The sequence below is a fragment of the Lutra lutra genome, chromosome 8 (genome assembly GCF_902655055.1).
Source record: "Lutra lutra chromosome 8, mLutLut1.2, whole genome shotgun sequence".
Taxonomy (NCBI): domain Eukaryota; kingdom Metazoa; phylum Chordata; class Mammalia; order Carnivora; family Mustelidae; genus Lutra; species Lutra lutra.
In genome coordinates this window covers 80,263,067-80,279,887 of record NC_062285.1, presented here as the reverse complement: position 1 = coordinate 80,279,887, position 16,821 = coordinate 80,263,067, and the positions used below count along the sequence as shown (strand labels likewise).

At 39.7% G+C, this 16,821-nt stretch overlaps 1 protein-coding gene and 1 non-coding gene across 7 annotated transcripts in view; both read left to right on the top strand.

Annotated features, from left to right (window-relative positions):
- Positions 1-16,821, top strand: part of DENND5B (DENN domain containing 5B) — a 203,166-nt gene that overhangs the window by 151,179 nt on the left and 35,166 nt on the right. For all 6 annotated transcript variants that reach the window (XM_047740602.1, XM_047740601.1, XM_047740603.1 and 3 more), the window contains 3 exons: positions 1,089-1,241; positions 2,348-2,426; positions 9,641-9,722. In XM_047740602.1, coding sequence (XP_047596558.1) covers positions 1,089-1,241; positions 2,348-2,426; positions 9,641-9,722 — 314 coding nt within the window. The remainder of the gene's footprint in view (positions 1-1,088; positions 1,242-2,347; positions 2,427-9,640; positions 9,723-16,821) is intronic.
- On the top strand, positions 882-954 carry TRNAK-UUU (transfer RNA lysine (anticodon UUU)). The gene has a single exon. It is a non-coding gene; the product is annotated as a tRNA-Lys (tRNA).

The window sequence follows — 16,821 nt, the reverse complement described above, 5'->3', positions numbered from 1 at the left end:
TGCCCATGCATGTATGTATACCCATAAGGAAGAAGACCTTAACTCTGTTGTAGGTTTGTGTATATTACACACTAGTCTCTTCTTAGATACCATGTTTATCAAAGGTAGTAATACAGATTGACAAAATTCAGGACATCATTTTAGCCAGTAATTTCATTCTTTTATTTGACGGTCATTTCTTGAGTACCTTCTGTGTATTCAATAAATGCAGTATTTTCAGCAGCAGCATACAGTGTGGAGTCAGAGAGACAAGGTCCCCCACCTAAAGGAACTAGATTCTCTCTCACTTTACATTTTATAAGTACAGCTGAGACTGCTGTAAATTACTTACTTGAAACTGATTTCCATTTCCCTTCCATTTTCTGGTGCATACTCATGAGCAGAGACAAGATAAAGGAGGAAAACAGGAAGTAAATAGAAGCCCGGTTCACTCACAATTAGGGAGTTCTGAAAAAATTTAGAGCTGCCTGTTTGTGTTGTGGTTTTTGCCTAAGTGCAGTCAAAACTAACTGCAGATATCTTTATGCCTAGATACAGGGGCAGTGGAGGGTCAGTTGTGGCAGGGTGGGATTCCGATTCTCAGTACATTTTCTGGGTCTGGTGTAATTCCCCAGTGTTACTCAAGTTAGTAAACTGAAAATTGTCAATCATTAGTGTTTACATGGGGATACTTTAAAATGGTGTTATGGGGAGGCAAAATATAAATAGGTAGGTAGGTAGATAGATAAAATAGTATCATAATCGCCCCCTAGTGACCCCCTAATTATCTGACAAAATACTAAAAGTACATGTGATATTACTGCAGTTAGTTGACCACAGAGATTAAAATGCTTTTCCAAAAGTGATTAAAAGTCTTCAATTAGAAGTATATGAAGGGAGGCGCCTGGCTGGCTCAGTTGGTAGAGTGTGTGATATTTGATCTTGGGGTTGTGGGTTCAAGCCCCACGTTAGGTATAGAGATTACTTAAAAATAACATCTTCTTAAAAAAAAAAGTATAATGGAGGGAAGCCTCTGATCTAGTGGTTGAATTGTTGGTCTTTGGCTTCATTGCGGGGATAACACTTGTGACCACACATGATGCTTTCAGACAAAGCGCATGTTGGTGGAGAAGATGGGACACGAAGCAGTGGAACTGGGCCATGGAGAAGCAAACATAACCGGCTTGGAAGAGAACACCTTGATCGCCAGCCTCTGTGACCTACTGGAAAGGATATGGAGCCACGGCTTGCAGATCAAGCAGGTAATAGTCTTAGGAGGCCCTGGTGATGTGGCTGGTTAGGGACCCTGTCAGGAAATGTAAGGAGGAGCACCTGGCTGGTTCAGTTGGTTGAGCTTCTGACTTTTCAGCTCAGGTCATGATGTCAGGGTCATGAGATCAAGCCCTGCTCAGTTGGACTGAGCTCAGTATGGGGTCTGCTTGAGTTTCTCTCTCCCTCTCCTGCCCCTCTATCCCATCTCTCTGTCTGTCTGTCTGTCTCTCTCAAATAAATAAATAAATCTTTAAAAGAAAGAAACAAAGAAAGGAGGAAATGAACAAGGAGAAAAAGATATAAAAAAGGATACGCTCCTTTGTCACAGGATGACTAGAAATGCACCACAGGCTTTTTAATTCCAGAAAAAGAAAATAAAACCCATGATTAAGAGGTGGTTTGGGGCTCTTTCCTGGTAAACAGGAAAGGATAAAACAGCACATTTACTGCAAAAGGTATATCCCGTTGAGTCCATTAAGTGTCTGCTTTTGTCGCTGTCCACAAAAAAAATCTGTTAGCCAAAATTAACAGTTCTTTACCATTTTAAGTTATGTAGTTATTCAGGGTGGAAAAAAATCAAATGGTTTCTTTGCTTTTGTCCCTCTTACGTCCTGTTCTGATTTTTTTTTTCTCTTGGGGGCATGTTCTTTCTTCCTCCCCTTTTCTCTTTCTTCTCTGGCTCCAGTTTTCTTCTCCCCTCACTGCCATTCCATACATCCAAGCATATTTTGCCTATAGATGTACCCAAATACATTTTGTGCTGCTAGAGTCTTTTAATTCTGTGGCTATTAGTGTGGCCAGTGTAGACAGTCCTAATTATATACAATGAGGTAACAGCCCAACTGAAGTCAGAAATCTCCATGCCTGTACTTCTGGCCTTTTGTTCTGCTGCCCTTCCCCAGGCTATTGCTCATCTTTTCGGTGAGGCAAAGCATGACTCATTTCACACAGAGTGAGTTGCTCAGAATATTACACAGCTAAGAATGGATGATCTCCAAACTTCAGAATGACCATTTTTATGTGAATGGTTTTGATGAGAAATTATTTTTTTATTATTGCTTATAAAATGAAAAACTTTTATACCTTGTTATTTCAGGGGAAGTCAGCTTTGTGGTCACATTTAATTCAGTTTCAGGACAGAGAAGAGAAGCAAGAGCACCTTGCAGAATCTCCAGGTGAGAGTTTGTTAGATTATTTCTACAGAACTGGCAGCATTAGACCACGTGAAGAAACAGTACCATGTTTTGTCTTTAAATCTCTCTCAGGCTGAAACTTACCCACCTTGCCAGTAATGGGATAAAGTAGAAGCAGCAAAATAAATTACTAGCTGTGAGATGTGAGAAAAGTCGCTCGACCTTTCTGACTCTCAGCTTCCTCATCCATAAGACAGGGAAAATAATGTTAAGCTATGTAAAACTATAAAGCTGACTAAGTAAGATAACATGTGGAAACCTCTAATGAATTGTAAAGGTTCATACACGTATACCTTGTATTAGTGTTAGAGTGTAGTGTATACTGGGGTTTTTTTCTTAAGTTTTATAACCATCATTAATAATATATATATATGTGTCTCAAAAGTCTTCAGGAGTCAGATTTCTTCAGTTTATAGCAAGACATCACATAAATAGAAGTGTTATTATACTTCAGCTCATTAGAGTTATGTGGGGTTCCTAGATGTTCTGCCTTCCATGTATTTTTCTTTATATAAAATAACAATCTGTTTCACAAAAAGCAGTAATGGTGGAAAGCTAGTAGATAAAAAATGTTTTATATTGAATCAGCAATTTGGGAACCATTTCTAAAATTGTGGATAATTTTAGGTATTCAGAAATGTAAAAAAAATAATACTTAAAAGCCAACCACCAGCTTATGAAAGCATTGCAAATATGATTGAAGCATACCCTATTTCCATTCCTCTCATTGCAATACTACCCTAAATGTGGTGTTGATTGTTGGAAACCTAGTTTTTAAAGGTATTTACTGAGATAGCTAGAAATATGAACTTGATACTGCATTAACCTGAAGTTCCACTCAACAGAATGTCAAGGTTCTGATGTCCCAAGATATAACTCTATTTGTAAAAATTGAAATCAAGTTTAAAAGCACTCTGTAGTAATCATCTCCTTTGCCCCTTTTTCTGTTGAAAAAAGTAAAAATGCGTTGGTGTATGCCCTGAAACTATCTCTAACACTTAGCTGTGTTCATAGAAAATTTAGCTCTTCAGATCATAAGACCATAACCCAGATAGCTTACCCTAATTAGAAAAAATAAATTTCTAGGAAGAAGTAGCTATTTGTAGGGATGAAACATTGGAAAACCAAGCTTACTTAAGTAAGGCAGGGAGATGGAAGTATTTGGCTCTTTCACCAAAGATGGCATGCAGCATGTCCAGCTGTTAAGGCGAGCAGCTGCCAGGCAACACCAGCAGCTTCATGGCTCTGGCTGGTCAAATGTTGGGTGGTTGAGGTGGCGACCAGAGACTCAGCTGTTTGCAGTTCCCTTTTATTAGTCAGTAGAGGGATCAGCAAAACTCTGAAGTCAAGGCTAAGTAGTATCAAATATGTCAAAGCCTCATGCAGTCACTTATTTGTGCTGCACTATCAAGTGTTGATGAAGGGCTAGTGAGAATACAGTAAACACATGACGTATGAACAACAGGCTGAATATTTTACTGATCCTAAGTAGGATTAATGTAAGCCATGTAGCTTTTGAAATCAAATTTACTGTCTGTTAGGAAGAGTGGATTTTATTATAAATATTGCCCTAACACTTCTGATGATTCAGCCCACAAAGTTAGGATTCTTTAAATATGACAGTATGAAATATAAAAACATTAGCTTAAAAATAAAATACTTCATTATTGAGAAGCAGTGTGTCTAATTATATAGAAATTAGCAGTTTATTGATTTTTCTGCTTTTAAATCTGGGTGGGTTGGGTTTATTTTTTTTTTTTCCAAAAAATACTTCTGTTTACCAACTGTTAAGCATCCTAATTAATGGAAATAAAGTCTGCATGTTCCTATCAAGGAGAGATCCTCTGTGTGCTTAGAAATTCACAGTAGGTTTGAACACTGCTGTTACTAACATTGAGCCAGGATGAGATTTGGGAATAGATCATTACTCTTCCTTCCGAAGCAACACAAAACACGAGTCAGAGATATTTTAAGGGTTGTAGAAGAAAGGGAAAAGTCTGTCTTAACAAGAAGACCATAGCAGGTAGATTACCTTAATTTCTTTTAAAGGACTTTATTTTTTAGAACAGTATTAAGTTCGTGGCAAGATTGAGCAGACAGTACAGAGATTTCCCATATACTTTCCCATATATGCATAGCCTCTCTTATATCAAAGTGGTGTACCAAAGTGGTACGTTTCTTATAGTTGATGAACATTGACACATCATTGCCCAGAGCCCATAGTTTACATTAGGGTTCACTCTTGGTATTGTACCTTCTGTGGATTTAAACAAATGTATAGTGGTGTGGATTCACCGTTATAGTATCAGTGTAGTTTTGCCACCCTAATAATACTCTCTGTGCTCCACTTATTTATCCATGTCTTTCCCCTAATCGTTGGCAACCACTGGCCTTTTTACTGTCTCCATAGTTTTGCTATTTCCAGAATGTCGTATAGTTAAGAATCATGTAATATGTAGCCTTTTCACTGAGTAACACAGATTTAAGTGTCCTCCATGTCTTTCAGACTGTCTTAATTTTGACCCAGTCAAATTTTGACCAAGTCACTGCATCTAGAAGTTCACAGTCCTATTGCAGAGACAAGATCTCAGAATGCAGTTGATCCTAGAAAGAAGACTATTCTTGACATATTACCCAGAAGTTTGTCTTAAAAGTGTTGGCCAGCTTAGACATAGGTGGTGTTCTTAAACCTTGCATCTTTGGACAAGATTCCACTAAACTTTAAATAGATTTTTAAATCAGTTGGCAGGGAGTGGAGTAGGATGCAGGAGGGGGTGGAAATACTGCTTTTAAATGTTATTCTGGGTCTAGCCCAAGAATTTGAGATATTCTTCAATTATCTTCATCAAATTTTTTCTATTAGAGGGGTGCCTGGCTGGCTTAGTCAGTTAAGCATCTCCCTTCGACTCAGGTCATGATCTCAGGGTCCTGGAATTGAGTTCCTAGTCTAGCAGGCTCCCTGTTCAGTGGGGAGTGTGCATCTCCCTCTGGAACGCCCCCCTCAATCGGCTCGCTTGCACACTCTCTCTCTCAAATAAAATTTTTTTTCTCTTGGGGTGCCTAGCATTCAGTAGAGTGTGCAGCTCTTGATCTCAGGGTCCTGAGTTCAAGCCCCACATTGGACGTAGAACTCACATTACAAAAAGTTTTTCTTTACTTACCAGCCTATAGACTGTAGATAATTCTATAAAAACAATACATACAGTGTCTGTGCTCTGCAAACTTGCTGCCTCTGTAGCAGCTTTGATTCACGCAGACACACAAAAAGAATTCCTGTGGCTAAATATTAAATCCACAAATGTTTATATTGAAGGAGAAAGTGACCTATTACATTTAAGTTTGTTGAAATGAGAAGTAGGAATATATGTATACATTTAAATAGTGTATAGGTTTCTCTTCTGGAGTAGACTTCATATAAATTTCTCTTCTGGAGTAGACTTCATGGAAACCTTAGAATTTAGATCTCTAAGTGAAATGTATGGCTTCCCTCACTTCAACTGCTTTGGGCTCACAGACTTCTGAATTGTTCCCTCCAGGGTCACTAATAAATTACTGTATTGGTTTCCTGGGGCTGCCATAATAAAGTACCATAAACTGGGTGGCTTACACAACAGAAATTTATTGTCACACAGTTCCGGAGGCTAGAAGTCTAAAATCAAGGTGTCAGCAAGGGTGGTCCTTTCTGAGGGTTGTGAAGGATAATCTGTCCCATGCTCTCCTCCTAGCTTCTGGTCATCTCAGAAATTCCTTGGCCCTTAAATGTCATATTCCAAGTATCTTTACATCATCTTTTCTCTACTTGTGTCTATCTTTGTATCCACATTTCCCTTTTATAAGGTCATCTACCAGTCACACTGGATTAAGGTACACCTTAATGACCTCATCTTAACTTGATTATCTGCAGAGACCCTATTTCCAAATAAGGTCAAATTCACAGGTCCTGAGAAATGGAGCTTCTCTGTCTTCTTGAGGGGCATAATTCAAACCATAATATAACTACTATTGCCTACCTCCCATGTCATCCTCCAACTTTCTGGTTAGCAGATTATTCACAAATCTCTTTCTCTGGCCCTAGTTCCTGCACATCCATTTGTGATGTCCAGTGGGATGTCAAACTCACCAAATTTGAAAACAAACTAATTATCTCAGTACCTCTCCCTCTGTCCCTCTTAGGCTTTCTCCTTCTCTCCACATTATTTAATGACATCAGTACTCTTCTCTCAATCAAGCTTCAAAGCTAGAAAGTCAATTGTGATATAACAGAAAGCCCAGTGGACATGACCTCAGAACACTCTGTCCCTTTTGATGAACGTGTACAACTGGGCGGGTTTCTTGACCTCTTTGAGGCTTGGCTTCTTCATTTGCAACATTAAGATGAACAGATCCAAAGGAAAGTAATAATTCAATGAGATAATGTTTATTAAATCATTTCATATTCATACTTGTTTTTGACTCTTGAGTCTTGCTCACCTTCTACCTCAAGTCATTAAGTTCTGGGGTTTTTTTCCACTCATATTTCTCCTCTTTGTTCTCCCTGGCTGCCATGGTCTTAGTTCATCCATAAGCTGGCCTGTGAAATAACTTCTAGCTCATCTCCCTTATTTCTCTAGTTAACTAATTTCTTTAGTTAACTAACTAAAAAAGCACTCAGGAGCATAGCATTCTTTTCAGAATCCTTCCTGCCATCCTAGGAGTACTGCAGATTTCTAATTTGTCATTTAAGGCTCCGCCATCTGGCCCTGAATAATCTTATCTTCCTCCATGAGTGTTTGTTGAGCACATATGTAGTGTGTGGTCCCCACCAGGCCCTGTAGGTATTCTTTTTTTTTTTTTTCCCCTGTAGGTATTCTAAGAAAAGGATATGACTGAGCTTCAAGAGACATACAGTTTAATAGTAACAGAAATATTAAATTATGCTAAGGTTATATTATGTGTTCAGTTTCACAGGTCCTATTAGAGGGAGCAACATCTAAAAGTGTACCTTGGGAAGGGAGAATATTTAGGAAAGATTGCACAAAGAGGCAAAACTAAAGCTAAGTTTCATTTTATTTTATTTATTGACAACTTACTTGGAGCCAGGCAGTATTCTTAAATGCTTTGCATCTATTTGAATAAGGTAGGTATTGCTACTGACCCCAATTTGCAGATGAGAAAACAGACCCTGGAGAGGTTAAATTACTCACCCAAAGTTGTTGAGCTGTTAAGTTCTCTGTAGGGTTTGAGAAAGCCGTGTCCTTAACTATTAAGCTAAAGTGCTCTCAATCTAAAATGGCTAAATAGGCTGTAAACAAGGAGAAAGATACAGAAGTGTTAAAGGATGAGCTAAAGACTTCAACCAATCGCATGGAGACATAAAAAGTATATCATATGGGGGTCCCTAGGTGGCTCAGGTGGTTAAGGGGCTGCCTTCAGCTCAGACCTGGGATCAAGTTACCCATCACAGGACTCCTTGCTCAGCAGGGAGCCTGCTTCTCCCTCTGTCTGCCTGCCTCTCTGGCAAGTAAATAAATAAAATCTTTTAAAAAAGGTTTTTAAAGAAGTACATCATATGTTTAAGAAACATTGATCAGCAAAGAGTGGAGAAAATAGGGTTCCAAAATAGAATGCCCGGAAGGTGCTTGGGCCTGTGAGTGCTCTTACTGTGGGTGCTGCTGCTCTTTAAATGACAGGCCCCTTTTTTATTAAGCCTCTTGCCTGCTCTCTGCTTCCAGAGGCATGATTACTTCTTGTTGTCATGTCTCCCTCTAGCCACATTGCTGATTATGGTTTCAGTTCCTTTCACCTGCCTCATGATTTTTTTTTTTCTCTTTTCCACCTATTTCTTAGCACTGATGTGGCCCTCTTTTATGCTATCTAGTCATCTGGAGTGTAGAAGCGTTCTCTATTTCACTTTCTCCTCAGAAAGAGAGGTCTGCTTTCATTAACAACATACTTCAATGGTGAGAGTCTTAGACAGGAAGACTAACATAGCACATCTCCACAAGCCACTGGAACAGTTTCCTTGGTGTCTGTTACCTCCTGGGTACCAAGATAATCAAGATAAAGCCGTGTTTTTGGTGACCCATTGAAAACTCCATGGCCTATTTATCACCCACCTGGTGTGGAAGGCCCTCAAAAGAACTGCCTCTAGGTTGGCCTGGCCACAGTCTCTTTGTCCTGGCAGCCCTCTCAGTGCTCATTCATACCTGCTAAGTATCAGACCAGCCACTTTCACCAGGTGCCGAAACACAGGAGACATGTAGATCCTAAAACCCCAGAACGTTCAGTGTCAGCTTCACATACCTGTGTGTTTCCACACTGGACCATAGCCTCTCCAAAGCTGAATGGATCTAAAAACTGAGAAAATGTATGCTTACCATACAGTAAAGCCCACAACTTAAATTCTAATGTTATCAGTGTATTTGCAAAGTGTGATGTTGCAATTTCCTTTTCGTTCACAGATAGGAAAATGGAGATAAAGGGCACAGGACTCCACAGCGTCCCATTTAAAGTGAGATGGAGCACTCCCAACTGCAATACATTAGCCAACAAATGATTGCTTAGCTATGGCTGTATAAGGGAACAATCTTTCCTTCTTTTTTAAATGTTAACCATTCAAGCTCCAAAGAGAATGACTCACAGACATTATACTTCTTAATGTCCATTTAGATTACTCACTTTGCATGATACACTGTACTTTGGATTCTGAACTTTGAAGTAGAAACTTACCAGACCAAAGAGTACCAGACTCTTAAGATTTTCCATTTTAAGCACTCTTTCACGGTGAAGGAAATTATGTGATTGCAGTTCATGAGCCCAGAGATAATTGACATACTTAGTAACTTAATTTATAGACATTGCTTTCTTATAGTTACCCAGAACTATTAGAATAAGTTTAGAAAATGATTGGTCTTCATGGCCAGACTTTGCTCCCAATGCATTATTTGCTAAATGGGCTTTTATGACTCATTTTAAATTTGCAAATGCAGCCTCAGATTAATTAGAAAGAAAATAGCTTTTACTGTATTAATAAAGGAGCACCATTCAGATGGGAAAAATTGAGCTTAGTTCTTATCAAAGTAAATTGAAAATATAAAATAAATTTATTTATAGAATGTGAACCATGTAGTTTTGTTGGTTTTTTTTTTTTTTTTTTTTTTTTTTTTTTGTCCTTGCTATTATTTTTCTAATACTTTGCTGATATTTTTTTTACATAGTTGCCCTTGGACCAGAAAGAAGAAAATCTGACTCAGGAGTTATGTTGCCAACACTCAGGGTCTCTCTTATCCAAGACATGAGGTATATATGCTAGCATTTGATGATAACTGTCAAATATTTATGGCTTTCATTACATTACTCAAATGATTATGGCTATGTGTATTTTTTGCTTATGTATTCTGAGGAAAACATTTTTTATAAACTTCCTTATTTTACTTTTATACTATTATTTTTCTCCTGACATTAAATTCAAAGGGAAAATGAACTGAGAAGAGTTTTAAAGTAGCTCAATTATTTTCTAAGTTCTTTGTTCAGTTTTTAAAACCTCCTTAAATACCTGCTGCCAAAGACACAGACCAAAAAAATAATGACAAGTTACTTGGCAGAGAAACTGCTCTTAAGTAGGTTTAATTTGAAGCAAATGCAAATCTGAGAATTATCAGTTGGAATTACTGGTCTTAGAAATCACTAGAAAGCATTGAGATATCTAAAATAGATTTATTCGGGCACCTGGGTGGCTGACTCAGTGGGTTAAAGCCTCAGGTCATGATCCCGACTCGGCTCAGGTCATGATCCCGTCCTGGGATCGAGCCCCAAATCGGGCTCTCTGCTCAGTGGGGAGTCTGCTTCCTCCTCTCTCTGCCTGCCTCTCCACCTACTTGTGATCTCTGTCAAATAAATAAATAAAATCTTTAAATAAAATAAAATAAAATAGATTTAATGAATGAGGAAGACAGAGGCTTTTTTCTTTTAAACATTTTAGGTACAACACTTAGCTCTTAAAATATGTAGGTTTAGAGTCAATGTTATATAACATTAGAACACTTAACTTTCCTTTTATGGTTTATTGCTTTCTTAATATTAATTATTGATGTTTATTTGATTTGTCGGATACTTGCAACTGAAAAGCACAGCTCTTAAGAGTGGTAGCTTAGTGCAGTGGTTATATATTCTGGCTTTACTGCTTGAACTGTGTGACTCTAGGCAACTTTTATAACTTCTCTGTGCCTCAGTTTTCCCATCTCTGAAACAGAGATAAAAACCGTTCTCTATTTTATAGGATTGTTATGATAATTAAATGAGTTAGTCCACTACTATAAAAAGTTTTAAGAAATACTTGGCTCATAGTAAGGTTCAGTGAATGTTAGGGGCACCTAGGTGGCTCAGCCGTTAAGTGTCTGCCTTGAGCTTGGGTGGTGATCCCAGGGTCCTGGGATAGAGCCCCACATCAGGCTCGCTGCTCGGTGTGAAGCCTGCTTCTCCCTTTCCCTCTCCCTGCTTGTCTTTCTGCTCTCACTGTCTCTCTCTGTCAAATAAATAAATAAAATCTTTAAAACAAACAAAAAATAAATAAATGTTAGTTTTTGTATTTATATCTTCAGTGTCCTTTTTCCTTACTAGACAAAATATAGTTGCTCTCAAGGAATCCTGTGATTCCTTTTGATGGCCAGCATGAGAAGAATAGTAACTATGAGAGGAAAATGATCTCTAGATCTCTTAATGGAAAAATGAAACAATATGTATTCTACAGTGATTTCATAGTAGATCCAGATTTCTAAAACTTAATTAGGAGGTGGTCACATGACATAAGGTTCTGACCTCAGGCTCTGGAACCAGCCTACAGAGGTTGCTGTTTGAGCTCTGTCATGCAGTAGCTCCGTATCCCCAATTACTTATACTCCCAGTTTTCTCACCTGTAAAATGGGATAGTAACAGTCTTTCTCTCAAAAGGTTGGTGTAAAGATTCAATGAGGGACACTGGGTGGCTCACTTAGGTTAACACAGTTAAGTGTCTGACACTTGGTTTCACCTCAGGCAGTGATCTCAGGGTTGTGAGACTGAGCCTCCTATTGAGGCCCAGTGTGCAGTCTGCTTGTCCCTCTTGCTCCCCCTTTGCTGCTCTCCTGACCTGTGCAAGCACGCTCTCTTGCTCTCTCTCTCTCTCTCTCTCTTTCAGTCTCTCTTTCTAAAATAAATTTTAAAATCTTAAAAAAAAAAAGATAAAATAAAAATATTCAGTGAGGTAGTAAATGTAAAGAACCCAAAATAGGCCTAGAAACAAATGCGGGTATACTTACACATGTATATGTGTGTCTGTGTGTTTATATTTATTGTTTCTAACTTTGTTATATATTTTCTATATACCACACAGACCATTCTTTTATTTTATTATTTTTTTAAGATTTTATTTATTTATTTGACAGAGAGATCACAAGCAGGCAGAGAGGCAGGCAGAGAGAGGAGGAAGCAGGCTCCCCGCTGAGCAGAGAGCCCGATGCGGGGCTCGATCCCAGGACTCTGAGATCATGACCTGAGCCGAAGGCAGCGGCTTAACCCACTGAGCCACCCAGGCGCCCCAAGATTTTATTTTTTTGTTTGTGAGAGAGCGAGTGAGAAAGAGCGTGAACAGAGGGGAGAGGGAGAAGCAGGATCCCCACAGAGCAAGGAGCCCAACACAGGCTCAACCACAGGACCCTGAGATCATGACCTGAGCCTAAGGCAGACACTTAACGAACTGAGCCACACAGGCACCCCAGACAATTCTTTTTAAACTATGAATTCATAGTGATATCTAGGATTCCAATTCAATACCACAGGGACCATTCAGGCCTTCTTACTTATTTTTTGGCGTTTGTTTTTTTTTAAGATTTTATTTATTTATTTGACAGAGACACAGTGAAAGGGAACATAAGCAGGGGGAGTGGGAGAGGGAGAAGCAGGTTTCCCAAGCCTGGGAGCCCCAGTGGGGGGCTTCATCCCAGAACCCTAGGATCATACCTGAGCCAAAGGCAAATGCTTAAGAACTGAGCCACCCACGTGCCCCTAGCCTTCTTATTTGTAATTTCTTTCTCCCATCATGAGAAACTTGGCTTTCATTATCTACACTATATTTACTTATTTGTGCAATCCTAGTATATCCATAAGAGTTTCAGAATTAGGGACGCCTGGGTGGCTCAGTTGGTTAAGCCGCTGCCTTCGGCTCGGGTCATGATCCCAGCGTTCTGGGATGGAGTCCCACATCGGGCTCCTTGCTCGGCGGGGAGCCTGCTTCTCCATCTGCCTCTGCTGCCACTCTGTCTGCCTGTTCTTTCTCTCTTCCTCCCCGGCAAATAAATAAATAAAATCTTTTTTTTTTTTTTTTAAGATTTTATTTATTTATTTGACAGAAATCACAAGTAAGCAGAGAGGCAGGCAGAGAGAGAGGAGGAAGCAGGCTCCCTGCTGAGCAGAAAGCCCGATGTAGGGCTCGAACCCAAGACCTGGGATCATGACCTGAGCCGAAGGCAGCGGCTTAACCCACTGAGCCACCCAGGCGCCCCAATAAAATCTTTTTTAAAAAAAGCAATAATTAAAAAAAAAAAAAGAGTTTCAGAATTACTAACCTATACCCCTGTAAGAAGCAGAAACAAGTTTACTAAATAAGTTTAGTGCGTGTATACTGTTCTAGTTTTCTGTGTTTAGCTTTTCAGCATCCAGTCGAAATACTGATTTCCAAAATTCAGATTTTTTTTTTCTCCTCTATATTCAGCGTGGTTATATTACTCATTTGTAATACAGTTAGATTCATTTGTTAATCTGTATTCCATTTTTGTTCTCCTTATATTCTGGTTGTTTTTGTTTTTAATGTAGGTGCAGTAAAATTCATACTTTCTTAGTGTGTAGTTCTGTGCATTTTCACAAATGCACAGTCCTGATACAGAATAGTTCCATCACCCCAGAATTCCCTTGTGCTACTTCTTGAGTCATTCCTTCCCCCCAGTTTCCTACCCCTGTCAATCACTGATATATTTCCAAACTCTTTCCACCTAGAAGACCTAAAAATAGTAATCCCCTAAAATAGCAGTGAGTACACCTAGCACCCACATAGTGGTTTCTAAATACCATCCTCCAATGAAAGGAATCAGGGATCCCCAGAACAGTAACTGATTCCAGGACTGGGGAATGGAAAATACTGGATGAGCCTAGTGAATATTCAATGTCAAAAAGTAAGAAAGTACTCAGAAAGAAGGGCATCATATATTAAAGACACAGGAGCCAGCCTAAAAGAGCTCCCAGTGGCTAAAGCTGAAGCAGTTCGAGCAACATAATAACTAACAGTACTGGCACATATTCCGTAGAGTAAAATAAATATCCATGAGTCTATTATGATACAAAGAACTAAGTGAAAAAAACAAGAGCAACAGGATAGCTTTTTTTTTTTAAGATTTTATTTATTTATTTGACAGAGAGAGAGAGAGAATACAAGCAGGGGGAGTGGGAGAGGGAGAAGTAGGCTTCCCAAGGAGCCTGATTCCCAGGATACTGGGATCATGACCTGAGCCGAAGGCAGATATTTAACGATTGAGCCACCCAGGTGCCCCGGGATAGCTCTTTAATACAGAAACCTCCAACTGATAAATGTAGGAGAATGAAGTAGAAAAACTTATGGTTGAAAGCTTAAGGTGAGGGCGCCTGGGTGGCTCAGTGGGTTAAGCCGCTGCCTTCGGCTCAGGTCATGATCTCAGGGTCCTGGGATCGAGTCCTGCATCGGGCCCTCTGCTCAGCAGGGAGCCTGCTTCCCTTCCTCTCTGCCTGCCTCTCTGCCTACTTGTGATCTCTGTCTGTCAAATAAATAAATAAAATCTTTTAAAGAAAAAAAAAAAGCTTAAGGTGAAACCAGGATGTTTGCATAATCTCAAAGTATCTCTGCCAAGAATTTAATAATTAAAAGGAAAAAATAATCTTACAGTAGAGAAACCCAGCAGGCACCACCTTAACCAAGTGATCAAGATTAACATCACTAGTAATAAGACATAACATCATGTACCCCCTGCTGTGATACACTGAAAAGAGTATATCACTTCTGTAGTATTCTTGTCATAAATGTATAACTACAATCTAACCATAGGAATACATCAGAAATATCCAAACTGAGGAATACTCCACCTAATAATTGACCAATACTCTTCAAAAATGCCAATGTCGGGGCGCCTGGGTGGCTCAGTGGTTAAAGCCTCTGCCTTCGGCTCAGGTCATGATCTCAGGGTCCTGGGATCGAGTCCCGCATCGGGATCTCTGCTCAGCAGGGAGCCTGCCTCCTCCTCCTGTCTCTCTCTGCCTGCCTCTCTGCCTACTTGTGATCTGTCAAATTAAAAAAAAAAAAAAGAACAAAAATGCCAATGTCATGAAAAATGGGGAAAGGCTAGGGAACTGTCATAGACTGGAGAAGACTAAAATGACAGCCAAATGCAGTGTGGGATCCTGGATTAGATCCTGGAAGAGAAAAAGGACATAAGGGGGAAAACTGGTGAAATCAGTCTATAGTTCAGTTAATAGTATTGTACCAATATTGATGTCTTAGTTTGGTTATATATGATGTTAGCATTAGGGGAAGCTGTGAATATGGGAACTCTCTGTACTATTTTTACAACATTTTTGTGAAACTAATTATTTTTTAAAAAAGCATAAACTCTATGTAGTGTGTGTGTTTCAACCAGGTCCTACAAAGGAGATGTATAGAGACTGTTTTTAATAGATAGGCATAGATAGCATATTGTTACCTAAGGGTACAGTTCTTGATACACCTGCTACTCATCTATTCCACTGAATGTTTGATCAATGAACTGTCACGTCTCTAGTCTAAGCCCTATAATTTCTCGCCTGGATTATGTCACAGTTCCCAGTTGCTTGCCTTACTGTAATTCATCCTCCCTATAGGTAGTATGGTAATCTTAGAATAAAATCCAAATCCCTTGGGCTGCCTGTGTGGCTCAGCTATTGAAGCGTCTGCCTTCAGCTCAGATCATGATCTCAGGGTCCTGGGATAGAGCCCTGCATCAGGCTCCCTGCTAAGGGGGGACCTGCTTCTCTCTCTCCCTTTGCCCCTTCCCCTCCTTGTGCTCGCTCACTCGCTCACTCTCTCTAACAGTCTCTCAAATAAATAAAATCTTTAAAGAAAAAAAAAAACACCCAACTCCAAATCCCTTGCCCTGGTTGGCAGAGCCTACTTGATTTGATAGTGATATCTTCTACCATCCTCCCTCATACCACTTCTTTGGTTCCTCCTTGCTTCCTGCTGTGGAGCTTTTTTCTACCTATTCCCTTCACCTGATAGCTTTCCTCTGACACCTGCCCCAGAAAAATTTCCACAGGCCAACCTCCTTCTTGTCATTTGCATCTTAGTTCAAATGTTGCTTCCTCCAAGAAGCCTCCCAGGTCACCTGTATAAAGGAGCCACCCAGTCACTCTCATTCACACCCCTATTTTAATCCTCTCCATAGCAGTTAGTTATTTGTTCTTCTCAAGTTTACTATTTGTAAACTTCATGAGAGAGGCAATCTATCTGACATTGAAAACTGTTGAATTGCTAGTAAGTGCTAATGGAGTCCAACACATAATTCGTGCTCAATTAGTTGTTAAATTAAGGATTTGCCTATTTTAAATGAGTATGCATGAGGGTGTGTTTGGCTGGGGTGGGGGGGGTGCTTATCTAACATTTTTGCATATATCTTTATACCTTTACCTGATTCAACTGGCCAGACTGCTATTCAGTTATTTTGGTTACAGTTTCAAAGCCTTAAAAAGATAGTGATTGCTAAGATACTTTTTACTAATTGATTTAAATTTTAGAATATAGGGCGCCTGGGTGGCTCAGTGGGTTAAGCCGCTGCCTTCGGCTCAGGTCATGATCTCAGGGTCCTGGGATCGAGTCCCGCATCGGGTTCTCTGCTCGGCAGAGATCCTGCTTCCCTCTCTCTCTCTCTCTCTCTGCCTGCCTCTCCATCTACTTGTGATCTCTCTCTGTCAAATAAATAAATAAAATCTTTAAAAAAAAAAAATTTTAGAATATAAAAGGAACTTAAGAAGTCCTATTGCGTAGCTGCTTTTTACAGATAGGGAAGCTCAGGCCCAGGCTGGTTAAGTCTAAGACCATATCACCAATCCTTTTTTCAAGATTTTATTTATTTATTTATTTGACAGAGATAGCACAAGCAGGGGGAGCTGCGGGCAGAGGGAGAAGCTGACTCCCCACTGAGCAAGGAGCCCCATGTGAGAATCAATCCCAGGACCTTGGGATCATGACCTGAGCCGAAGACAGACGCTTAACCAACTGAGCCACCCAGGCATCCCGACCATATTGCCAATCAGTAGCAAAAATGGAACTAGAACTAAGGTCTCCTGACCATAGGTCAGGTCTCTT